The 27,903-nt window shown below is 36.9% G+C and overlaps 1 protein-coding gene across 1 annotated transcript in view; it reads left to right on the forward strand.

Moving 5' to 3' along the window:
- LOC136264051 (ubiquitin carboxyl-terminal hydrolase CYLD-like) overlaps nt 1–27,903 on the forward strand; it is a 167,849-nt gene that overhangs the window by 126,406 nt on the left and 13,540 nt on the right. The window contains exons 17-19 of the mRNA XM_066058733.1: nt 6,241–6,332; nt 6,390–6,456; nt 6,507–6,633. Coding sequence (XP_065914805.1) covers nt 6,241–6,332; nt 6,390–6,456; nt 6,507–6,633 — 286 coding nt within the window. The remainder of the gene's footprint in view (nt 1–6,240; nt 6,333–6,389; nt 6,457–6,506; nt 6,634–27,903) is intronic.

Consider the following 27,903-nt stretch of genomic DNA (forward strand, 5'->3'; position numbering starts at 1 on the left):
CTTGTTGGCATTGACATGGCAATACCATGTGACGTTTCCTCCCTTAGGCCAACTAGTATGCCAAAAATTCATCAAAGAACCTTGATATTGTTGCAAGCTTGAAACACATACTATCCTGATTGATTCAAGTCTATTATTGGTTGTTCTCCAAGGCAAAATGTACCTCCTTTAGCATACGAAACCCATTCATCTCTTATTAATTTTTATTAAAGTATTCAATTGCAGGGATGATGTTGGTATCTTTGAATGACTTGTATGCATCTTGGTAAGCAGTCTCAGATTTAGCATAAGTCATCTCTTGTAACAACTCAAGAAGGTGCTCACTCTGTCCAGCAGTGATACCTGAGAAAACTCTTTTTAAAGTCCTCAAAGTGTGGAATAGACACAAGTGCATCACAGCATCAGGGAATTCTCTAGAAATTACATTTTTGCTCAGTCATATCTATATCTGTCATAATGACTTTGGTTGATTTCCAGGATACGTTGTGCTATTTAAATGCATCTGCCAATTTTTGAATAGACGGTGCATTTTCTTGTACTGTAAGGTATATTGTGGCAATTTCAGAATTTCCACTGCCATCAACTCAACCACTAATAGTACATACAGTGGTGTACGCAATTCTGTAAGTTTGTATGTGGCATCTATCAGCAATAGTTCAGGAAATTTGTCAAACATGGTGTTCATTCCAGAATCTTGAAAATGCAGACCAACAAAGTGCCCATCAGTGCTAACAATTTCCACAAATGAGCCTGAAATGTAAAATCAGATTACAATTTCAGGAGACTAATGTGTATGTACACTTGATGCACACACACAAAACAACCAAGCTGTATGAAAAGGGTGCAGCCTTCAATTAACATCATTGCAACCATTTCATGGGCACCACCTTTGATTTCACAAGTTTTCAGCCAGGCCCACACCCTTTTATACAGCTTGGCTGTTTTTGCATGGAAAATATTATGGTGTAGCCTTTCAAGTTTTTTTTTAATCAGGCGTGTACCCACAGCCAGTGCATGCCAGCTGTCAGTACTCCTTGTTTTTGAAATAGTTTTCTGAAAATTGTGTGTATACATGTATGTATGTATATTTGTTTGTGTTTTGCACCCACACAAGCAAAATGTAGTTTTGTATGCAAATAATATATCATGCATGGTTTCTGATCAATCTTCTAAGTTGCAGCAATTGGTATTCAAAGGACAACAACTGCTTAGTATAATCTGTAACTTGCATTTGCAGCACCATACCAAGAGCATAACAAATTATTCTCCTAGGGTTAAACACTTTATCATTCTCTTTGTCACATGCAATGACTGTTCTATTAGACTTTGCCATGCCTTTGTACTAGTACTGCATTTGTCCTATAATAAAACTCAAGCCCATCAATGAAAAGTATCCGTTCCATTGACTGTAAAGTTGTAGCAAGACTTTAATGTATTGTTTCTACTCGTTGTCAGGAATCATTTCACCATCCAAAACAGGTTAGCCCTTTACTTTGTGACAGAAGTTTAGTGGAATTTATGCTCCAATATGCCAGCATTATGCTTTATGCTTTTCATCCCCTATTATGCCTAAAATTATGCAGCAAAATTGACGCAAGCCTAACATCTACGTAACAACCAGACTAACTACCAAACATATGCAACAATCATGTAATCAAGGTACTCTAATAGAGCAATCAGTGATGTGTGATTTGTTGTCATCCCTATCGTTTAAAACTGCTTAAGTAAACTAAATGAATTTTCTTTGGACAGGTCATTAAACTATCAAGGTATAGACCTTCAATAATGTAATTGAGTTACAAAACAGTTAAGCTGTGAAAAAAGCCATCCAAAATAGGCTAGTGTGAAAAAGATGTAATATTAAGGGTGGCAGCCAAGAAATAGCTGTAGTGATGTAGGCCTACAGTGATGTTATAATATCAACTATATACTTTGTAACGTTACAAATTAATTGACAATATAACATTATCCACCTTTGATATCACATCATTTCATACTAGCCCAAGGCCGGAGGAGACGGTCCGGTTGGTCAGGCCCGAGCCGGACCAATAATTTGGAGTTGAACCAACTAGCTGACCAGCTCAAACTACATTACTCTCATGCAATCTTTGGACGATCACATCTAAATGTAGCTACGTACATTTTACAGATGTTATTGAAAATACATGACACGATTAGTTACCTAGTTTCTCAGCCTAACTAAAGCACAGAACTACACGTATAGTACCTCCAATTACCTTTCAGTACAGCATAGCATTCATAAAATCGTTTTGTACAGAAATGATTATGGGTTCTACGTACAGTATCACATGTGCTGACAGTTGGTATTTATCGCGTGTAAAGCAGGTGCCTTCTTTGATTCTAAACCAGCACACTTATATCACAATTCAATCTTCATAAAATAATCATTAGTATTTCTTGGCTTGTCTCTCTTGACTTCTTTTACTGGGCGAAGGGCTGGCAGTGACTAACCAGATGACTCATTCCGCGGCAAGTAGCTGTACACCCTTACATTACATGGTAGCTATCTGGATGAGATGTTGAGTAGAAATCACTCCTCTTCAACTACCCACTCGTCCTGTCGAGATACCGAGCAAACTCTTAGTTTCACCCACATCGTGCCATTTTCGAATACTGATTGGTCTCGTGACTGTCCACCAGTATATTTACGTGATGATCCGTTCACTTCATACAAACCAGTATAGTAGTATACTGTATTTTTGTAGCTGTGTAGCTTTTTATTGTAGCTGTGTGAATTCACTGTATAGTAATTATATCCTAGCTAAAGGGGGCCATGCTGCATGGGTTCCCTGTGAAATTTGGGGGGAAAGTTGCAAGTTGCTAGCTAGTTTTACTTTAAAATTTAGCATCAATTTTAAATTTTAAGGCATTTTCAAACCTTTAAATTGCAAAAATCCTGCAGCTCCTGGGGGTTGCACCCCCAGACCCTCCTTGAACTTCTAATTGCTAGCTATAACTAAATGAACCATACAGCAAGTTTCATGCTGTGTCCCCTGTATGTCAGGTCTACAATTATACATAGTATAGAAAGTCTGAGGAACAACAGATAGGCTTGAGCATATTTATATAGCTAGCTAGCAGTGAAATATCACTAAAATTGCATATCTGAGTGTCTAATTTTCAAAAATTTCCTGTGGGGGCATGCCCCCAGGCCCCCCTAGAATGCAACAGCTCCTCTCTCATTGGCATGTATATAGTAGCAATTTCAACATTATAGTCAATGGCCTGACCAACTCAATTTTCCCTCCTCCAGCCCTGTAGCCTATTATTGGACTTTTCACAGCTTGGCTGTTTTGAATTAGAAAACATTGTACAAAATAATTACCATATGCATACAAATTTTAGAAGGACGTAATTTTCACATTGCTTGGGTGTCTGCAAAAGTTCCATCCTCGAAAATTAGGGTTAGCGCTATGCTTTCTGATAGGTTATATACCTACGTAAGTGAAAAATGAGTGACCCTTGAAAATAAAACTGCAAAAATCCTCAAATTTTTGATCTGCAAAAACTCAAAAATTTGTACATATATAATAGGCATGTGAGTTTACCCACAGAAGACCTTATTCCCAATTTTTCAAGCCTGAGGAGTGACTGTTATCACCAACTGTTGATGCATACGAAGGCACATGGTAGTGTGTCGTGCGGCCAAAAAAGCTGGCGACCACACTGAGTATATTTATAGGAAGAAAGAAAACAGCTTTTTCATGTGTGCGTAGCTCCATGGCCCCTTCTCCAAAGCACACCATTTTTGCATTATAGCTGTCCCCCAGGTAGAGTATGCCACACAGCAAATTTGATTAAATTTGCAAGCTATTTGCGAGATATGAGAGTTCAAAGTTTCATTTTAACTTTCGTTTTTTTCTTATGGCGGCTACGGGGGCTTCGATTTCTTTTTGCACACTTCGCAAAAATGGCTATAAAATGCAAAAGTGTAACTCAATTGCCTCCATCTTTGGCACAAATGAAGAGCATGTAACGGTGGATTCACGTACCAAGTTTGTTGTGAATCTGATGAATATTCAAGGAGTTATGAACGTTTATTCACGTAAAAAAAGATCAAACTTCTGTCATGGCTACAGGGTAAACCAAGTATAGAAATAACTTGAAAATTGGTGTGTAGATAGGCTGATCATCGTAGCAGTACCTTTTTGATAGTTGGAATAGCAGTAGAGTTACAGCAAGAAAGTTATAAAGCAAAAACCAAGCAAGTGTAAAATCGTGGGATCGAGATACTCTAATAAAGCATTCACCATGAGGTAAAAAATGTGTGCAAAAAACGTTGAAAAAAAACTTACCAGAGTTTGAACCAGGGACCTCCATACCTAACACCTGCATCCTTAACCACTGAACCACTGCTACCTTGGCTGATCCTCTCACTTAATTTCTGCTTTGTAAATGAAATTTGTAGTTGAAATCTCCTTATAATCAAACATTTGTAAGTTCATAGATTTACCAATAGAAGCACTGGATTGTTCTGGAACATTCTATGTTTGTTCTATTAGAAGTCCTCAAAAAATGTGTGCTCTATTAGAGTATTATAATAATATTAACAAATATTGAATTAAATCATGCAATGAAATACATTTATAAGTCTGTCTTTAATAATCATCATTGTATCTACATAGAAAAGAAGAAATGTGAGTAAATAAAGCCTCAAAGTCAGCCATAGTCTGGTTTTGGGGCCTTATAAAGTACAAAAAGAAGTGAAATCCACACAAAAACAGCCAAGCTGTGAAAAAATGGTGTGGCCTTAAAAAGCCTGGGTGAAAAAAGTTGTGAAATTAAAGGTGGCGGCCAAGAAATGGCTGCAATGATGTAAATTTTACCAATGCACACACAGCCATTGTTAAAATTTATTAGTATTAACATCATTGCAGCCATTTCTTGGCCGCCACCTTTGGTTTCACAACTTTTTTCACCCAGGCTTTTTAAGGTTACACCATTTTTTCACAGCTTGGCTGTTTTTGTGTGGTTAATATAGAACAAATTAATGTTGTGCTACTTCTAAAAACCAAGCACCATGCAGCTAGCTAACTCATCTGAAATTAACTAACTATACGTATTACAAAGGTTTTTTGTTGTGCAATAATAGCGTAGTTACTTCAATACTGTCTGTTGAAACACTTACGACCGGGATCAAGATTTAATCAAGCGATCAAGGCATCCGCAAAAGTGACAATCAAGCACCTTTGAAAGTTAACTTTTAGCAAACACGAGAATTTACTAGTGTTTTACAGAAGACGATCAAGAATCAAGGCTCTTTTATCATAGGTGAAATCAAACGATCAAGGCTAAATTTTAACGATCAAACTTCCTGATCCTGGTCGCAAGTGTATCAACTAGTGGTATAGAAGTGACTACTCCTTGATAATTAATTTATTGTAATTCTCGTATTTCGTAATTCACGAATATTTCATAATTCTTCAATTACGTTGCTAAGGAAGCGCTTGTTAAACAAACCGCTTTTATCAACACATTATGCACAGAAGTATCTTCTAAACTGTTTTATAGTTTGACTATCGTGGTTTTTTCCACAAATTCTCTTGACAATACCTCAAAGCTGCTCTTCATTTTCGTTTACGTACGTGGGAGATACACCCCCTTTCCGACTCGAAGGGATGGGCTATTCCTAGTAGTTTACAAGGCCTGCACTGTTGTTTTTCAGTTGTTAAATGCCTGTAAAATCCGAAGGGAAGGTGGTTCACGAAGTCTGAGGAGAGTTGCCACACCCATATTTCAGACCACTGAAAAGAAACCACCTCAGAACAAAGTTTACCTGTGCAGAAGTTTAATACAGACTTCATTTAACTTTTACTTCTTACGTAAAAGCTGCTTTTCCATTTAACGATTTTGCTCATGTGAGCGCTTGCGAACAAACATAGGTAAATAGGTAGATACGTACACACACACACACATGCACGCACGTACACACAAACGCAAACATACACACACATTTTTACGAAAACAATTTCAGTAAACCAGGTGCATGCCCACAGCCAGCCAAAGGCCGGCTGTGGATGCACGCTTGGTTTAATTATGGAATCAACGCCTTGTTAGCATACCTAATTTCCCACCCCTAATAATTTTAACCTCCATTCCCCAAATTGATATTTTAATAATTAATTATTCTAATGATCATACTTGTGCGGTACGATGTTTTTGAGCAATATGCAGCAATTGTTCTTCTTTTTTTACATAAACATACAACTATATTTTTAGGCATGGTACAGTACCACAGGAAACCATTTTGGATTTGCGAGGAGATTTAGAAAAAATTGGGAAAGCTAAAGGTCTTACTAAAGAAGAGAAAGGTATGTAGGATGTATCTTCAAGTTAAACTAATATACGTACGTACTAATTGTTAACAGATCCTGAAGAGTTTCTTAATATATTGTTTAAACATGTTCTTGCTGTGGAACCATACCTGAAAATTAAGTAGGTCAAATATTTTTTTGTATCACATGAGTGGTAACAACATGTTATAGGAGACCAAGTGGCTCTGAGGAGGAGTTTTTTGTACAGCTATTCTTAGACCCTGATACAGTTGTTTCGCCGAACACCCAATCACTTTTGTACAAAATGTTTATCAAAGAGAAAATAACCTTTGATGAGGTTAGTAGCCATGTCGTTTATAATTCTTGTGTACAGTGAAACCTGTAAATTGTGGACACCTTGACAGAAGTGACTTGGTTACCAAGGTATCCTAATTTTCCAGGTCAGTTAACATGCTAAGGGGACACGTTGGGATCATTACTAAGTGTCCAAATTATGCAGGTATCTTATTTTCAAGTGTCCTGATTAACAGGTTTCCCTGTACATACGTAAGTGAGGCACCTTACGTATGTACCTTCTGTATTTAACACTGGTGTGTTTATTAATTTAAAATGAAGTAGAAATCCAAGCGATAAAAAGAAGTGGAACAAGACATCTGAATGAAAACATACGTAGCTCTGTGGGAAATCCTTACATTGGCATGTCATAGCAATTACATATTTCCAATGTAGGGATTTTCCTATAGCACTATGATATACATAATACCATCATTCATACGTAATTCTTGTTCCACTACATTTTATTACTTAGATCCCTACTTCATTTTTAAGATAATAATTTCTAAATACACTAGTTTTGTTTAGCTTTTATGTCTAAGCTATGATATACACGTGTGACTGTTCTCTATTAAAGTGGCTGTTGTATTAGGGTGACTACTTTAACCTTTAAACCTACATGGTCCAGAAAACTAGCCCAAATACACATGCCTTGCACAAACTGCTGTAACTTTTGAAGCAACTATCCTATGGCTATGCGATTTACATCATTCTACTTGTGATGTAACAAGGATTGAAGTGATACTTAGGGTTTTTTATCTTAACTCTGAGCAGTGAGGCCAACACTAGCAATGTATGTAACTTTTCAGTAAGGAAACATGCAAACCCTTATAAAATAATCCATAACTCGATGGTGGTTGCTCCTATAAACTTGCAACAAGTTCTTTCAATTCACCATTAAATTTTCTATCAGGCCATATATGACTTACGTGAGCAAACCCACAATCAAATTAAACACGTGGCTAGAATTATGATACATGGAGATGTGACTCAGTGTTGTTCATTATTTCACAGCAAGTAAACTACTGTAGTACAATGTTCATTTAACCTTCTTCAAGTATCCCAGTGATTGATCAATGTGTATAAGAATTATGTTGCCCCACCTAGTGTCGCAATGTGTACCCATACTACGTAAGCATGCATTTTAAATTTTTGCGGGTTTAAGGGTTAGCATGAAAAAGAAGACAACCAGAACCCCTACAGCACATGCCAATGGTACTGTGAGTTTGTTATTGTGGTTAAATGTGGTGTAGATAGTTTTCTGTATTTAATTCAGTAGATCACTAGTTTGTCTTATATCCTCATCATTGTATCTGTAGATAAAAAGAACAATGATTTGTATAAAAACAAGCCTAAAAGTTAGTATATGGTTGGTTTTGGAGTATTTAAAACAATACATAAAGTAGTGAAATCCTTGCAAAATCAGCTAAAGCTGTATAAAAAGTATGCGGCCTTCGAAAACCTGGTACAATGGCCACCACCTTTGATTTCATAACTTTTTTCACCCAGGATTTTGAAGGCCACACCCTGTTTATACAGCTTGGCTGTTTTTGCATGGATATACTGTATGTAGGCTGTGGTGCATTAAAAGCTTAAGTTATTCATGCACTACACAAAACAATGATGCCTACATACCATTTATTTTGAAGTACATACGCTTTACCATTTATACCACCATTGCTAGCCACTGTAGTGGTTTTACAGGCTTGTGTTATATCTAATGCTAACAGGTTAGCTTTAATGCTTTATCATGTTATATATGTACATATGTACATAAGGATGATTTGTAAGAGATGCGACTGGCTTTGAAACTTCAGTATATAACTGCTCGTCACTGGCAAATCTGTTCTAGTTAATGGACATTCATTTTAACATACAAACAATTTTAAAAATACACTGTTTGTATGCATGCTGGCTTTGTTTCCAGCTTGTTAGTTGTCATCGCACAGTCAACAGCAGTGGTGGCTTCTGTTGGCTCAGTTCCCTGGCTTTTTATTCGTGAAGGTGCTGAGCCGGGAATAGCTACAGTAGTATACATATACTAATTCTAAATGTAATATGATCACTCCGACGTCTTCTAGGTCATGAAGATGAGCCTCCAACTGGCCTTAGCCACTTTTCAGCAATAGATACAAATGATGTTACATGTGATTCGCACAACACAAACTGGGATACTGTAGCCATTGTGTATATTGAAAAAAGAAATGGAACACCAACAGAATGCTTGTAAATGTCATTGAATGAAATGAAATGGGAACTTTTTTGTTTTGTCTAACTTTTTGACCGCTACTGTAGTATACAAACATTTTCCGAATCCTACACATGTACTACAAATTCAGTAATAACTGCCTTTGAACTGCTTTGGGGTACTGTCATCTTCAAGCATTCCATTCCTCCGGTATCCAGGGAAAGTTTATTGTCTTTTAAATCCCGCACAGTGCTGCTCCTCCTGTGGTGATACACCAAGCCTGGTCATAAATTCTTCATCACAATCCCAACCCTGTAATAGTTTCAAGTACATCAAGGATACAGCTGGAAATATAACATTTCTATATCACCAGATGATTGTATATTATGTACTACCTGTTATAACATGCATTGTTAAGTCCTTAGACTCTATTTAGACTACAACAAGTTTGATACTGAAATTTGATTGACTTAAACACGTGGTCTCTAAATCCTGTAGTGCCACGCTCATGTCCTATAGAGACCACACTCTGAGGCAAAACGAAACACAGCAAACATGCGCCTGTAACATTGGAAACGCGTGGGCATTGAAATGGATAGTAACAGCCATGCTGAATTAGAGAAACAGTAGAGGTACTAATTGACGGTGCATTTGTCATTTACAAGCAGCTTCCAACTCAAGGTACAACAGTTATGTGTAGTCTATTAAAGTTAGACATCAAGAACCAATGGGTTCTTCAGGATTTAGGCTGTTTTGGGTGAGTAGTAAATCTCATCATCTCCATCTTGTTTCTTAATATACTCCATGCCTTCAGCCATATGCTAGGTTTATCCGATGAGTATGCATTCCTAATGTGCAGTGATATAATGAAGGCACTTAACCATGTCATGTGAGCATGCATAGTTTCCATGGTGCTATATAAGTAGTATTTTCACAAAAAATCCAGCCACTTTTACCAATGCTATAATGAAAACAACCATGGAAGAGGTAACTAATTTGAATGTAAAATAGAGTTACATATTGATGAACAATGTAAAGTATGCTTTTAAAAGTTTATAGGCCTTTTATTCTGTCCATATCCAATGTCTTTGAATACGCTTTCAAAGTGAATGATATATTTTGAGACACAGGCTAACCTGTAGTGTTGGGGGGTAACGTGTTACTTATGTAACAAGTTATGTAATATTACTTTTGTGGTAACTAAATATAACAAAATGCTGTAATATAACTCAAGTTACTTTACTTACAAATGTAACCCATTACCTAAGCAATAAAGTTACTGTAATGAATCTAATTTTATTACTACAAGTAACAAAGTTACTAATCTCGTTAGAGACTCCAGAAAACACAGAATACAGAATAACCGAACAGCGGAATAACGGAATAAACGAAAATTACATTCTGAACATCTTACACACTCTATAGCGTTTATACACTCCTCACCTCACAGCAAATCTGCCGAAAATGCAATCGCGATGGCAGAACAACACTAGAGCGATCCTCACGGTGATCTTTAAATAGAATATATGCACACTCTGTAATGATCAAACTACTATCAAATACAGTTCACTACCCTATCGCTACAAAACTATAAGTTCTTTCTGCTATACTTACTTATACCAGCTGTCACACACGTTCAATAGTAACAGCCTACACACACAATACACATTATTGTACCTCTGCTACAGTCTAGTCGTGAAACGCGATGCCATGGCACTCCAATATCCCGGTATATCCTATATTCAATCTCTATTAAGTTAAGACGCTTCATTTTCTAAGTGCTAGCTACCACAATTAACACCAAGCAGCACGACTAGGAATTCTCAGGATATTTAGCGTGGCCAGCAGACCCTGCTCATCGTGCGGCGCTTATCAACTGATACATAAGTGCGTAGGCTCTTGCATCTAGACGCTTACAATTATCAATCGATCGATAAACACCACACAGGCTATTTTCAGGAGTCAAGGGTCAAACTTGGTTTTGACTTACCACAGCGTTTACACAAGCGCCTCAAAATTTTTGCATTAATTTTGTTATTGCAACACAAAAGCTAACTGCAAAATAGACAATAATAACATGTTATAACAGTTAGAACTTGTATTTGTTGAAGTACATAGATGTAGCTAGCTTTTCTTTGCCAAATGAAACAACAGACCTAAAACACTGACCTACAAAATACTAAAACAACAAAGCTGCTACTAAAAAACCAAGCTATAGCTACCTATAAACAGGAAAATAAAATCAAAAGGGTTGTCAAAGTCCGTTTCACTACTAATGATCTGTTTAGTCCAACATAAAGCCAAATTCATTATGGAGCAATGTCTTTTACAAACCTGTCAACCGCTCCTTCACATCATCTCCAATCACTAACATCTGTGCATGAAAACCTGGCCAAATACACTGCAGTCGACTGTGGCAATAAGCATTACCAAATTTCTTGGCTGGCAATCCAGTTTGCGGATTTGTGAAGGAACGATACTCTTCATGCTGGATTACAATGTCATCAAACTGGTCATTGGCAGATACTCCTGCTGTTGATACAAAGAAGAGTAGGACATAGGTAAGCATGACGCATATGGTGAAGGGGAGCATCCATACAATGGTGGTGTTTGATGGTGAGAAAAATTTAATGGCACATTGAATGCAAACGGTGACAATGGTTGGAGTGGTCGATGCCCCATCAATAACTGAATAGGTGGTGCAAAGGGTGACATAGAACCACTGACTGGTGATGACTGTTGATGTAAAATACTATGTGAAGGTAACCAGCCCAATACTACTACTAGTGACAACAGCAAGGCACACCATTCTGTGGTGTAGTAGCATTTTTGCCACAAAAACACACTTTGAAGTTGTATCTTGGCCTCAAAGCCACTCCTCATACACCATCACTCTTGGTCATGTTATATTACTTTTTTTACTTCAAAATTAATATCGTTTTTAATTTTTTTAATGGCAATATGTGACCCAGCCAGTCTCTTATCACATATCACGATTTTTTGTTAGCTATATCGAATTTCAATGTCATAATCAACAAGGGTTCAGTGGCCTGCTTTGGCTGGCTGCTTTTATCAAGTGCAGTGGTGGGACATACAAGCAGTCTGGGACCTTTATAGAGCTCTGGATGGTTGTGTGTGGCTGTACAACTCTGTGGTATTGAATTAAGACCTGTGCTTAAGTTTCCTTTCTTTTTTAAGACCTGAATGGCCCGTAACGGGCTTCCATTAAATTTTTGACAACCTTTTTTGCCACCACACCACCCACTGATTGGAGCTTGCCAACCTCAGTTAAAAACTATCCAAAATGGCAGAAAACTTAGCAGTTGGCTAGATGCTCTAGAAGGTAAAATTTTGTTGTAAAAATGTTTTAGCATAGCTCCAACCATTATTGAACTACAACGCTCTGAATACTTTAAACCAGGATTTCTCCATACTTTAAGACTGTTTCCCAGGATCCTGTCACATATTATGTAAGCATTACAGCCAACTGTCAGATACAACCTCAAAAATGTGTTACAACTACAACATGTAATAAACCCAGTTCAATAGGTATAATACACAATGTTATCTAGACAAGCAATACATTAACATACCAAAGATAGAAACTGTCAATTTTTAAGGCCGTCGCAGTTTTTGTGTACACGATATACACGTTTTAATGTGTATGCTGCTTCATTATCCGATGAGGATTTTTGTAGTACTGACTTCACCGTTTACTATGGAAACATCGTATTGCCCAGATTCTACTCCATTGTTTATCCACACTCCCATATCATCACACGAAACATCATTTGGATCTTCCAATGTGTTCACGTCCACTACAAAAACAGCACTGCTTGATATGATGGTTGGTACTTTATGACATAATTTATTTGATGCTCGTAACTTTGAATCTAATAGAATATCAAATAGTTGTTTCGGTGAATACAATCGTCTTGACTTGGAACTGAGTCATTCGAATACTGGCAATTCTTTATCATCATCATAATAGTCAACCTCATCTTCATTGCTGCAAAGAGAAAAACACATGCTCACTAATCAACTGAGTTTAGCATACCTATCTTCTTGCTCCTTAACTTCCTCCATCTCCTGTTCTTCTAAAGCAATATCTTCTCTAGAGAAAAAATACACACTTTGAAGCAACATGACATAGCTAGCATTCATCTACAACTCACTAAAGGACACTATTTTATGAATCAAATACCATTAATATCATTTGCACTCTACCACAGAATTTGACTGATGGGCTAGACTGCTGGAGTCTCTTCTTTACCAAATATTTGGCCACCTGGTTGTAGCTATTGCTATGCTGGAATGTATCACATACAGGTGAAACTAGTCTTATGTAGTTATACCACTCCCCTAAGCACACAAATGAAAGAAAGAAGTATAGATGGAAAAGCAAGACATCTACCTGCTACTTAAGTTTGTTGACTCTCTTATCCATTGCGTTTGTGGTATTAGAATGATAGTTACTACTTATAACTCTGCATAAGCATGTTCTGTACAATTAAACCATGTTAAGGAGAACGGTAGCCATGCATAACACACTGAAAATTATGCCAAGAGAAAAAATGACTATACATGGATTTCTAAATATTGATTAGCAAATGATACTGCTCCTAATACAACAGTACAAACTAGTGTAGTTCCACCTGTATATTCTGCATTTCAATGTAGCTAACAAAGCCTGAAACAAAACAAAACTACTATACTGTGGTACATCTACCACCTGACACAACATACAACAGAGCCAGCCACCACCTGATTCTTACAAATAAAACAAGCCACATGACAGATACCAATAAATGAATTAGTCTCTGTGTGAACTAAACGCCTACTCTCCCCCCTCCCCTCAGCAAGCAGTAACCCGCCAGAAAATACTGTACTGTCATCAACTTTGTCCCTCGACTTTTCCATACCACACTTCAATTTGCAAATGCGTTGTGTAGCTATATACCAAAACTCCCACTAGCTAGTGGCTGTTAAATCATCCAGTGTGCCTACATGTACTTCTTACTTAATCCGCTTCTTAACTGGCGAAATCGTCTCCACTGAGCTAAGGGTCAGGTCACAATCAATGTTTTCGTCTTCACTGCTCGTCATCTTTGCCACAACCGTTTTGCAGTCATCATCACTATCCGTGTCACTTGAATTTATTATTATTACTGAGTCCTAAAACAGAACCATCGACTTAAAACGAGACACTACACATTCAGTATACTTACTGACATATCTCTGAAACACAATTATGCAGCCACATGGACTACACAGGTAATCTATTCTACGTATACTGTAGTTCTTGCACGAGAACAATATCGATAATACAAGCGAAATCACGTTCACAAGATTTTGGACAATCAAATTAATTAATTGTTTAAACGTCAAACTACAATTATCGCATGTGACTTCCGCTTTAAAATTAATTTTGTCGATGCGCAAGAACTGCAGGTGACATGTCTAGACACTTGTGTCTAACCATGATAGCTGTACGGAGGATCGAATAGCTATCGAAGCATAGCCGACTTGATTGTAGCAGAAGTAGCAGAGGTACAATAAATGTCTGTATTCTGTTATTATTATTGTTATACTTAAATAAACGTGTGTGTGACAGCTGGTATAAGCAAGTATAGCAGAAAGAACTTATAGTTTTGTAGCGATAGTGTAGTGAAGTGTATTTGATAGTAGTTTAGCTTAGTTAGATCGTTACAGAGTGAACAGTTTGTGCATATTCTATTTAAAGATCACCGTGAGGATTGCTCTAGTGTTGTTCTGCCATCGCGATCACATTTTCGGCAGATTTGCTGTGAGGTGAGGAGTGTATAAACGCTATAGAGTGTGTAAGATGTTCAGAATGTAATTTTCGCTTATTCCGCTGTTCCGTTATTCCGTATTCCGTGTTTTCTGGAGTCCCATCTCGTTACTAATCCGCTGAGTAACTCCTAGCCACAACGAAGTGATGAAGCCCAACTCTAATGAATGAAGTTTATTGACCAGTTTCTTTCTCTTAAATACAAGATTTGCACATTGTCCAACAATGCAATCATGTCACGTGATAAGGTGGTAGTTTCACACAGGACAACTTAAGGCTGTGAACACAAAGTAATATAATACATAATATTGTTATAGTTATTTTATTTTATGGGTAATATGTAACTGTAGCAATATAGTTTTAGTTGCAAGTAATAGTAATATGTAACGAGTTACTTTAAAACGTAATTTCTCCAACACTGCTAATCTGAATCATTCTTGATTGTGGGCTACTACGTTATGGTAAAGTTATAATTCAAGAATCTCAGTACTGTTTTACCATTCTTGATAAGATAGCAATTGTTTGACTTGTTGAGTTCAGTTAGTCTGGTGCATAGTTTTTCATTCCTTTTTTGGCTGTTTTGGATCAAATTGTCTAGGGTATTATACTTTTAAATACTACCGCCGCAAGTGAAATATGGAAAAAAAAGTACGTCGGTGATTGACCAATATTTGTCTCATGCTACTGTGTATTGGGCTTGCCCAAGTATCATATTACATGAGCCTGGCAGTGCTTTAACCCTTAAAGGTTCACAACCCATTGTAATGTAAAACAATGCACAATGTTTAAGCACATACAGTACTTATGGGTCATTCCATACCAAATCAACAAAAAAAAATCCGGACCCCTTTTGATTTTCATGAAATTTGGCACAAACGTGGACCCTATCAAGAAACTTTCTTACACGAAAATTTGGCTCATTTCATTGGTCTCCCTTTAAGTTATGACCACTCAAAGTTTCTGCTGAAAATTTTATTTTGCTTACATGTCTTCAATTAAATGGCCATAACGTTGTTTGTGATTGACATAGAAACTTCTGGTTTAAATGTTTGAAATCCTTATTAAATTCTCTTTCAGGTGATATATAATGTTTTATAATTGCTCAAAGGAAAAGGTCATACCACAAACATGTAGCTTTTTCCTTGATCTTAATTTCCAAAAATATATATTCTTTAATTAAATTTATTTTTGGTTTACATGTTGCTCTAATACCTATCATTCATCACTGTGAGTTTAAAGTTGGGACCAATAGTAGATCATGAGTTATAAGTATTAATGTGTAGCCTTGTAATCACTGCTGTTTGTATGGTATTTTTAGTGTAATTTCCAATACCAGTTGCAAGTAACCTTATATTAGTATGTCAAAAATCATTTTATGCATTAAAATAATATAGTTAGGGTTTGTATTGACAAGGGCTCACTACAGTAAAACCATACTAACAAAGCCACTTTTAAAGCTAAGAAAGTTGGAGCAATAATAAGGCTGCCTAATAAAGGAATCACTGATTATGTTTTTGCTGTAAGTTCAGTGCCCTATAAAATAGAGGTGGCCACTATAACAAGGTGGTCTTATTATAGAGGTAGCTATATTTATAAAGGATTTACTGTACAACTAATGATATTCCAATCTATTCTTTCAATTTTACTTACTATATAATAATAATATTCGGCCACAGATTATGATGATACTGTAGTTTCCAATCTTATACGTGTGTATAGTGGATGCAAACGACACAGTTATTCATACATATGTACATGTAAAGTGGAATCGAAATGCCATGTCTTTGTGATATCCAAAGCTTCTTGGCCTTAATACCTAGATAGCTGCTTCATATAGTTGCATTATAGTAGAAATATTCTATTTTAAGTTGGCCCTTATAAAAAGGTGGCCTTTAAGGTAGCTGCTAAGATACCGTATTTGACCCGTTAATAGCCGCATCTCACATAATAGTTGCCCCCGGATAATAGCTGCAGCACAACCTTGAATTACTGTCATAAGAGCCGCCCTCGGATAAGAGCCACGGTTTGTATCTGAATATGCTGATACAAGTGTTGATGACACACATTTGAATGAGAAACTAAGCAAAGGAGTTGTTTTAAGCTTGGAAATAGCATTTCTGAAAGGAGCCAAGTGGATTAACAGTATTAAAGGATGGTTACACAAGGCCAGCCATTTGAAAATCCATATAAATTCCACAGCTACTGCCACACAAGATAGTAGCCGCCTTCGCATAGTACCCGCATCATTTTCCTTGCTGAAAGTTATAGTACCCATGGCTATTAACCAATAAAATATGGTATGTTACACTGTATATCACTTTTGAATCATACTTTGAAAGGGCAAGTCTACTACTGACCACTTAAAGGCCACCTTTATATGTTTGTACCTATAAACAATGCCTTTGCTGGAAAAAATGTACACTTCTAAAACCACTATACATTGTCTTACTCGTCAAAATTTAATGGAATTGAGTGGAAAGTGGCCACCTGTATAGAAAGGCCACCACTCCATAAGGGCCAATTTTAAATTATTGTTGTTATACAGTTATGCAAATGTATTAAGCAGCTACCTGCACATTAAGGCCCAGAAATTTTGGCCCTAAGGTAACTGGCTTAAACTCCATACATCAACTGTATCATGATAAAAATAGCAATGTAGCTCATAATTTGATTCTATAATTGAGAATCATAGAATCATAGAAATGTTCCATAGAATTTACATTGTACAAAGATTCACTACAGCAATTGCACACTGATACATATCTATAGCTTTAAGTGAAATACATCAACAATCGATTAAAGAAAGGGTCAAGGCAAGTAACTTCAAAATTAAATCAGAGTGTTATAGTAAAGGTTGAGACTGAAAGTGGTGCATATTGCATGACGGTCTCTACAATCATTCACATGTAACTTTGACATGCAATGAAATCTGATACATTGATATCAGTACACAATTGAATCTTTGAGGTGTAAGTTGAACAGACTTTCATGCCTGTGTTAAGAACAAAGAATGTAGCTACATAATATTATGTTTTGTTTGTAAGTGTTTCAAATTTTGGAACTTTCTTAGTGGTCACCTGTAACGAAAGGCCACCTTTCTATTAAGAGCCAACTTTAAATTGTTCTAGTAAGACATTTATACACATCAAACTATATAAATAGCCACCTGAATATTAAGGCCAAAAAAATTGGCCCTGACTGGCTTAGACAGTTTCCACTATAGATATACATTTGTGTATCAAAATATGTCACAGTACTTGCATATCAATAATCAGCATTAAATGCTAACAGTAGCAGTAGCAGTTACTGTAGCTAGTGAAAATGTCATCAAGTTCAATATTTCACTACTATATAATAGACTTGGCGTCATAATCAGAAACAATATATACAAGCTTGATAAGGGGTAAATTGCTTGAGTATATGTATTTAAGTATAAGCTTTTACTGGGTTTTCTTACACAACATAAACAAATTAACAAACCAACAATGTATAAAATGATTGTGACATAGTATTATATAAAGTTATTTACAATTGGTATCGCATCTTTGCATACTTGAACCATACAAACAACAGTAATTACAAGGCTACACATTAACACCTATAACTCATGATCTACTATTGGTCCCAACTATAAGCTCACAGTGATGAATGATAGGTATTAGAGCAACATGTAAACCAAAATTAAATTTAATTAAGAATATATATTTTTGAAAATTAAGATCAAAGGAAAAAGCTACATTTTTGTGGTTTGACCTTTTCCTTTGAGCAATTATAAAACATTATATATTACCTGAAAGAGAATTTAATACAGATTTCAATAATCTAAACCAGAAGTTTCTACGTGAATCACAAGCAAAGTTATGGCCATTTTATTGAAGACATGTAAGCAAAATAAAAATTTCAGCAGAAACTTTGAGCAGTCATAACTTAAAGGGAGACCAATGAAATGAGCCAAATTTTGGTGCAAGAAAGTTTCTTGAAAGGGTCCATGTTTGTGCCAAATTTCATGAAAATCGAAAGGGGTCTGGATTTTTTTTTGTTGATTTGGTATGGAATGACCCGTATACGTAGTAACTGTTTTGGCAACATATACTGTAGTTACTATGATAAAATAAAAGTTTGTTTCACAATCTTCTTTGCAGTTGAAAATCTGTTTTCAGTCAACAAGAATTGCCATTAGCTCACTTGAATTTTCCACTCTTAAAGACAACAACAACATGCAACCAATCTTGAGTGATTTGCTGAAAGCAATGCTACTTGAATAGTGCCAAACTGGACCACATCAACTTGTAAATCAACTAATAAACTTTCCACTTGACTAAAATCTACCAAGTTCACAAACCTCACTAATTATACATGGATACCCCACTTTATATTATGTGTATAGAGCACTATGGGGTGTGCAAGTCTGAGTGACTTGAGTTGCATAGAATTGTTGTGGTAATTTGTAGATAGAGGAAAACGAGTGCATTAAAATGGTTCTAAAAGATAGCACAATGTTTGCCATAACAAAGAATTTGGTAATCTTGGTTAAATTTACAGGAAGTTAAAAGTCCACTGAAATGGTAAATACACTTTGGCTATTATCAATCCTTACTACTAGTCGGATATAGTTTGGTGCATGTGATTTAGCCAGATTTTGTTTTTGTTTTGTAGATATAACACATTATAGTGTATTGTAGTTTGTCAATTATATTACATCATATCGCATCAGACAAGGAAACTTGAGCACACATAGGATGCTTTTAAAGTGACAGAAGCATCCATGTACAGTTAGATTCGATGTAGTTTCACATCATATCTAGCATAGCAACTTGAAACATGGTAAGGACTTAGTGCAACCAGTTACATGTCTAAGTTTATTTTAAAATATTTTGAATACTTTTAAGGGTCCAATACAGCGAGTGGAGGTAGAGAAATGTGAGGAAAAACAATTGTGATGGCACCACTGGTAAGATATGCATGAGATATTATCCCTACCAGGCAGAGAAGTGACTCAGGAAAGTGTAACATATGTAGGTACCATTGTTTGTTTCATGGTACTGCTAACCCAGCTTTCTAAACAAATTACTTCAATGAAGCATAATGAACCGTGAGCTTTAATAGACAGGATGAGCTGCTACAGGCAACTACAGAACAACTCTGCTATTGTTATCCAGCAGAACGTTCAAGTAATCTTGGAACACTATACAGTTGAAAAGGAGAGTTTGGTATTGCCACCTACACATTAGACTTTCACTGCCAAGTGTGTAATAACAGTACTTCTGGTTCTTTGTCTTACGTCACAACGTGATGTAACTAGACTGTGTGGCTTAATATCTAAAAAACATAATTGAATTATGAAAAAGGTGTTTTTATGCATTGCATGATACAAACAACCTATTATTTTATTCAATATAATGGCAAGTGAATTTACCCCATTTCAGTGGACCTTTAAGCAACCAGCTACTGACATGTCAAACAGACGTCATGGGTGTGGAGCTGCCTGTACACCAATATCTTGGACATACTGCCTTGATATAATTCTTATGATTTAGTCTTCAATATCATACTCTTGTGCCCAATGTTTGTGATCTCACACCTACCAATTTCTTCCTTACTCCCTCTTATTGAGTATACTATCTGTGACATGTAGTGTGATAATGGATAAGTGTAATGACCTCCCACCCACACTCGACTTTGGAATTTTCTGATGAGAAGCAGAAAATCAACTTGAAAATATAATAAGTTGAAGTAAAAGCGAAAATAGTGCTCTACTTTCCGTAACGCATTCAAGTGTGCTATATTTTCCGTTTGTGTCACAATAAAGTATACAGTTATGGAAAATAAAGAATTGATTAGAAAATAAATATGAAAAACAATCTTATTATCACCAAAAGTAGCCAAAGAGATACTATTTGCTTGTATTACTACCACATCTGTACTACATAGACACTTACCAATTGTCTGATGGCTGAAAACCAACATGGTTCACATTCATGAAATAAATGCTCCAAGCAAGATGACAAGACAGCACTCTAAACCAGTTAAGCACTGCTATGCTTGTATAATATGAAAATAAAAGCACTTGGGCATAGTCTCAAGCCTAGTATAGTCTCTCACCCACGCCCTCTTGTTTTTATTTCCATGTTGTATGCGCAGCAGTGCTTTAAGTATATGTTAAAGTATAGCCGCGAGTGCTATATGAAAAATAAAGTACGAGGCGCGCGGCCGAGTACTTTATTTTTCATATAGCACGAGCAAGGCTATGCTTTAAATGATTTATGGAACTTTCTAGTCGTGTAGCTTCACCATACACTAGGACTCGTAATTAACAAGCGTTGCACGAACTATTAGCAGCCTGAACGCACACAAACTAGTTTAACTAAGTAACTCACGCGTATTTCACCATAGTTTGGCATAGTAGACGTTCATCGCGTATTTTGGCAGGTTTTGCTCACAACCCACAATCGATTCTATTGTGAGTCACATGGTGAAGTATTTCCGTGATATCTCCAGGACTTGTCCGTTTACATTAACAAACGTAACAGCAACGTTACCTTCTCCCACCCATCATCGAAGCATTTAGGTATGTCTATAAAAACAATCCAGTGGTGGAACTCGTATTGGCTGGGGTGATTGATCACTCAGCGCGGCGAGGCTATCAGCCTTCACCGGTTTGGGTGATTAGTCGTACTGGCGCGAGCCCCGTAGGCTATTAGCCTACACTAAGGCACGTGGGCAACTGTGCTTTATTGCCCACAAAGAGTGCTTTATTGCACCGCAAAGAGTGCTTTATTGAACGAATAAAGCACTCTTTGCGGTGCAATAAAGCACTCTTTGTGGTGCAATAAAGCACTCTTTGTGGTCGATGAAGCAGTTGGCCGGCTGAGAGTGTACTTTATGAAATTTAAAGTACACTTTTTCCTTTGATCTCGCCCACGCAAAGTTCTATAACTAGTATTTAATTAATTTTAGTCTGCCAGTAGAAAATTTTTTAGTTTAACCATAGATAGTATTTTTTTTAAATTTTTTTATACATTGGTACAGAGAATCTATGGTCAAACTTCACTTTGCAAATTTCACAAAAAAATTGGACTTCGCTGTACGGTTTCCCTTTTCCTGTGTACTTCCATCGGGGACACAAAGACTAACAGCTGTATAACTGTAAACCACTAATAATTATCACATTAACACTAATAAAATAATGTGCTTTGATTGATACCTCTGAACAAAATTTAGTTATTCATAGGGTGGGATTGCTATGATTGATTTCGCTAAAGAGCTTTAACTCTACTGATGTGCCTCACATATCACTGTAGCTCAATGCCTCAAAGATTTGCATTACAACATCTCAAAAGATATTTATGGCACAGGGCTGCAGGGAGTGGATGTGCCTTACTTAAACTCTGAATCTTGTAACTTATAATTAGAGGTAACTGTAGCATTATACTGTTAAAATTCAGGTCTAGCCAAAGCACCTTTAGGGGTGTCCAGTTATATGTTTAAATACAACTCCCTTCAGGTGTTAGAAAAGGGTACTGTGGGACACTTGGAGGGTGTGAGAGAAGAGCACTTGGAGGGTAGAGAAGAGTGCTAGGGTGCTGCAAGAAATATAACACCAGAGTGTAAAGGTGCTACAAGAGGTGTAAATCCAGGATGTGTGGTGGGGGTACACTATCTTCATTTTAATTTCTGACACTTTCGTGGGGGGTGAAGCTCCTCTCATCCCTTCATCTTGGAAACATTCATATTTGTATATATTCGTATTTATTCGTAAAAATTTGTATTTAGGAAACACATTATTATGACCTGTGAAATACAGTAATTCAACAGGATTACAAATACACTTACTTGCTTGTCTTTCTACATGTTATATCAATTTGTACTTATAACATAACTACCAAAGAAACTTTTAATTGTGGGATTTCATTCACAGAAACACCCTTGTAGGTGCAAAAGGTGTTCCCATTGCTGAAATGTAGTTGCATTGATTACCAATGCCACCTATATGCAGAAGTGTAACAAGTTTCCTTTAGCACAATGGAAAAGCATTTATGCAGCTATTGTTTGTCCACGCCTTCAAACAGCCACTCAGTTTATTTCAACACATTTCTGAATGTATCAATGTATTGGCATACACGTAGGATAGGTAAATAAATTAACAGGCATTTCCAATCCATGTGTTATATCAAGACACACGATAGTGTGTTGTGCGGCCCAAGAAGCCGGCGCACCACACCATGGGTATATTGACAGGAAGAAAGAAAATGTCATTTTCACACTTTTGTATCTCGGTGATCCCTTATCCGATTGGAACCTAATTTGCTACAGAGTTTCCCGCCAGCCAGGGGAGTCTACATACTTAATTTGAAGGAAATCGCTTCCGCCATTTCCGAGATATGAGCTGCCAAAGTTTCAATTTTTTTTTTGTTTTTGTTTTTTTTTTCATCTTTTCGCACACTTGCAAAAATTGCTATAAAACGCAAACGCATACTCCAATCGCCTTGAAATTTTGCACACAGAAAAGGACTCCAAAGGCAAATCCTAGCATCAAATTTGGTGCAAATCCGATGAACGGTTCGGGAGTTATGACCGATTATTCGTGTAAAACAAGATCGATTTGTTGTCACGCCTACAGGGTAAACTGCTTCATGGAATGAGTTGAAAATTGCTATGTAGATGGAGTAACCATCGTAGGAGTGCCTTTTGGTGGTTTGAAAGGGATCGAGATAAAGACCATGGAGATATGACACAAAACCCAACCTGTGTCACAATTACGAGATTGATTTTTTATGAATAAAAAAGTATTAGTTTTCACGCCTACTAGGCAAACCGCTTAGAGCAATGAGCTGAAAATCGGTGTATAGCTGGAATAATATAGAAAGCTCTTGCAGTAGTGCAGAAGAATCAGAGTACAAACCACTGAGTTATGATTCGAAAGCCAACTCCGTGTAGCAAATGCGAGATCGAGATACTCTAATAGAACAGTCACCCTAATAGAACATTCAACTAATTTATTTACTCCATTATAGAATTCTGTTACATTACAAGTTACTCTGTAGGGAGTTCAGCTACAAACAGTTAATCTTATAGACAGTTCAGCAAGAAGCAAGTCACCCTATAGAGAGTTCAGCTACAAATATATTGCTGTAGTGATTCAGAACATTACAAGTCACACTGAAGAGAGTTCAGCTATAAACAAATCATGCACCCTGTAGAAAGTTCAGCTACAAAAAATTCACTCTGTAGAAGTTCTGCTACAAACAAGTCTTCATGCAGAGAGTTTAACAACCAAAATCCACCATGTAAAGACTTCAGCTTTACTAACAAGTTACTCTGTAGAGAGATCAGCTAGAAATATAAGAGAGCTCAGCTAGAAAACATCACCTTGTAGAGAGTTCAGCTACAAACAAATCACACTGTAGAGAGATCAGATAGAAGAAGCCACCTTGTAGAGGGTTCAGCTGTGAAGTGATCACCCTAGAGAGAGTTCAGCTAGAAAAAAATCACCCTGTAGAGAGTTCAGCTACAAAGAAACCATCCTCTAGAGAGATCAGCTAGAAACAAGTCACCTATAGCGACATCAGCTACAAAGAAACCATCCTGTAGAGAGTTCAGCTACAAATAAATCACCCTACAGAGAGTTTGGCTACAAAAAAAACCCTGTAGAGTATTCAGCTACAAACAAATCACCTTGTAGAATGTACAACTAGATACAAGTCACCCAATAGAGAGATCAGCTACAAGAAGTTACATTGTAGAGAGATCAGCCAGAAGAAATCACCTTGCAGAGAGTTCAGCTTCAAAGAAACCATCCTGTAGAGAGTTCAGCTACAAACAAATCACCCTGTAGAGAGTTCAGCTACAACCACATCACCCTGCATATAGTTTGGCTACAAAGAAACAATCATGCAGAGAGAGTTCAGCTGCAAACAAATCACCCTGTAGAGAATTCAGCTACAAACAAATCGCCCTGTAGAGAGATCAGCTAGAAGAAGTCGCCTTGTAGAGAGTTCAGCTACAAAAGACCACCCTGTAGAGAGTTCAGCTGCAAACAAATCACCCTGTAGAGAGTTCGGCTATAAACAAGTCACCCTGTAGAGACATCAGCTAGAAGAAGTTACCTTGTAGAGAATTCAGCTACAAAGAAACCATCATGTAGAGAGTTCAGCTACAAACAAGTCACCCTGTAGAAAGATCAGCTAGAAGAAGTTACCTTGAAACCATCAAGTTGAAAGTTCGGCTACAAACAAGTCACCCTGTAGAGAGATCAGCTAGAAGGAGTTACCTTGTAGAGAGTTCAGCTACAAAGAAACCATCATGTAGAGAGTTCAGCTACAAACAAATCACCCTGTAGAGATATCAGCTAGATACAAGTTACCTTATAGGGATCAACTACAAACAATCACCCTGTAGAAATATGTGTTGGAAACAAACCACCATGTAGAGAGTTCAGCTAGAAACAAATCACTCTGAAAAGAGTTCAGCTACAAACAATGGTAGTTTCAGCTATAGTTCAGTTATGTATACGAAATCACCTTATTACCTACAGTATGATTATCTTTCGTTGTTAAATATACAAATATTTTTAATCAGACAAAAAACTGTACACAGCATTTCTTCCTTTGTTCCACAATTCCTGCAGAAAAAAAAAAAAAACAAGTTGGAAGGAAGCACCAAAGCCGATTAATTGCCGGCTTTGTGGTATGCAATACAAAAAGAAGTGATATCTAAGCCAAAACAGCCAAGTTGCAAAAAGAGTGCGGCCCCCAAAAAGGCTATGGTGAAAAAAGATGTGAAATCCAAGGTGGCGGCCAAGAAATGGCTGTGATGGTAGGTTAATGGCAAAAATTTTAATTACGACAATTCAGGTAAATTTGCGCTGCCTCCTCCACTACACCACCTTGGATTTCACATCTTTTTTCATCCTGGCCTTTTTGGGGGCTGCACTCTTTTTTTACAGCTTGGCTGTTTTGATTTAGATATTATCTATTGTGTAATTCTGTTTATCATTTGCTTGCTTAGTTGACTGCTGTGTATATCATTTCCTTACAGAGATGCATGCCATCAACTGTAAAGCAACATTACAATGAATAAGCCACCTAAATTCTAACCATGTAATGTTAGTATGGCATTAACTTTGTCACTGTGTGGTTGTTTTTCTTTTACTCTTACTGTTAACTCTGGTACTATTGTACAGTACTATTGTACAGTACTGTATACGTATACGTAGCTATAGTCAAGGGCGTAGGCAGGGGGGGTTCGGATGGTTCAGACGAACCCCCCTTTCAGAGGCAGAAATTTTTTTCAAATTAAAAATCACACCAAATCTTACAGCCCTGGAACTCTCCGGTAGCTACGTACTTTGCCCACTGGTGCTCCTCTGTGCTACTCTTCAGGGTCACATTACATTAATGCTGAACCATTGCAAATCATATCGGTTGAATCACGTGATCAATTGCACACGTGATGCACGGTTGAAAATGGCGCGAGTGAAATGGAGAAGGACTGTTCAGTGGTTGGTTGAGACATATTATTACAAGGCAGCAGCTGCTAAACTTGAGTGGTTGTGTTATACATGTGTCAGGTTAGCATAAACTGTGAATTGTTGCTGTATATTTACGTGATGAATGGTTTGTTTATTTGTTACATGTTGTGGGCACGTGATGTCTCGAACATATTGGAGTACAAGCCAACTCTGAAGTTAATGACCATCAACAGGAGGACCGGACGAGAATAATGTATAGCTGGAAAGAAGTATTGCCAACTAAGGATCGAGTGTGGAGGAGTTGGCTGTCAGTATGCTGTCTGGAAGTGAAGATTAGTTAGTTTTACAATAGGTTTATAGTTTCGGCTATAAGCTGCATAAACAGCAGTGTGTAGGTTTTAGCTAGTTAGATGCATGAACACCTTTTAATGTTACTGCCTAAGGGCACATTTTGTGTATGCATCATTTTCGGTCAAACATGCATGGTCTAGGGGAAGCACCCATACAGGCCTTCCCTTTAAGACTTTCGACTTTAAATCTGAACCCCCTTCAAAAAAATCCTGGCTACGCCCCTGATAGTGGTACCAGAGTTAATAGTAATACTACCATTAATTGTTGGTATAGTACTCATACAAACAATACAAGATCTTCAATTACCCCTATAGTTATAGTCCTTGTTAATGTTCTTGAAGCACAGCAGAAGACTCGTTTGCAAACATAAGCTTGCCCCTCCATGCTATGCATTCGCATGCCTCTTGCCCAGTGGCCTAGTTACAGTGGTTATAGGGTAAATCTTAGAGGGCTTGTGCACTAGCTTCTTGAGTATAGGTGCAAATTAGTTTCATAACTTCATTGTAATTGACTGCACTGCAGCCATGAAGAGTCAGCATGAGAAGTTGAAATAACATCATTCCTGTATCAAAGCGTTGAATGCTACTGAGCTGCACAGTGACAGAGTGCTAATAACAACTTTATACATGCTAGCTGCACTTGCTTATTTTACAATAAAACAGAGGTCTTCCTCACTAATATACAAGAAAAAAAACACAGAAAGTTCTGTAGCATACCATACTAAGCCACAAAAGAAGCCCAAAGTTTTGTACGAAGAACCCATATTCCTGTGAATAAAGGTTCTAAACTACTCTACATACTTTAGTAAATGTCTTCTTTAATAATATTTACAAAACTAACAAATTTCTTCTTATTACAGGGCCATGAGCCTTAGTATTCACAACAGCTATTTTAATGATTGCATAAATGTGACTGTCTCAGCAAAAACCCAATTTGTTCACACAATTTTGAAGATTTTTATATTTTCTCAGTATTATCTGCAGTATCCAAGGAATGGATCACCAAAGTTTTAGTCTTCTGTGGTGAGTAGTTTTAGAATTATAGCACTAGACAGTAGGAAGAGCAAGATAATCGATTTGTACAGTAACTATTGAAAATAACTACAGGAGCTTACATTTGCAGCCATGACTTCCAGTCTATGATGTTGCAATTTGACTTAAAATGTTCACCATGGATTAGCACATAAGCCAAGGTATAGTAGTTGCTTGTGCATATGGATGTGAAGGCGGCTTAGCAGGAGAAATGATGATGATCTTGTTTATGTTTATCACATCATAAACAAATGCACGTGACACGCATACCATTGGAGCTACAGAAATGAAACAAAGACTTTTGAACTCTCCATGAGCAGTCAAATAAGATGATGTATAGTTTTAATCGATTTGAATCTTTCTTTGTTTTGTACTAGCCCGATAAAAACTTGCATATTTTTTCTTTATAATTTTATTAATAA

The sequence above is a fragment of the Dysidea avara genome, chromosome 8, assembly GCF_963678975.1.
Source record: "Dysidea avara chromosome 8, odDysAvar1.4, whole genome shotgun sequence".
In the NCBI taxonomy this organism is placed as follows: Eukaryota; Metazoa; Porifera; class Demospongiae; order Dictyoceratida; family Dysideidae; genus Dysidea; species Dysidea avara.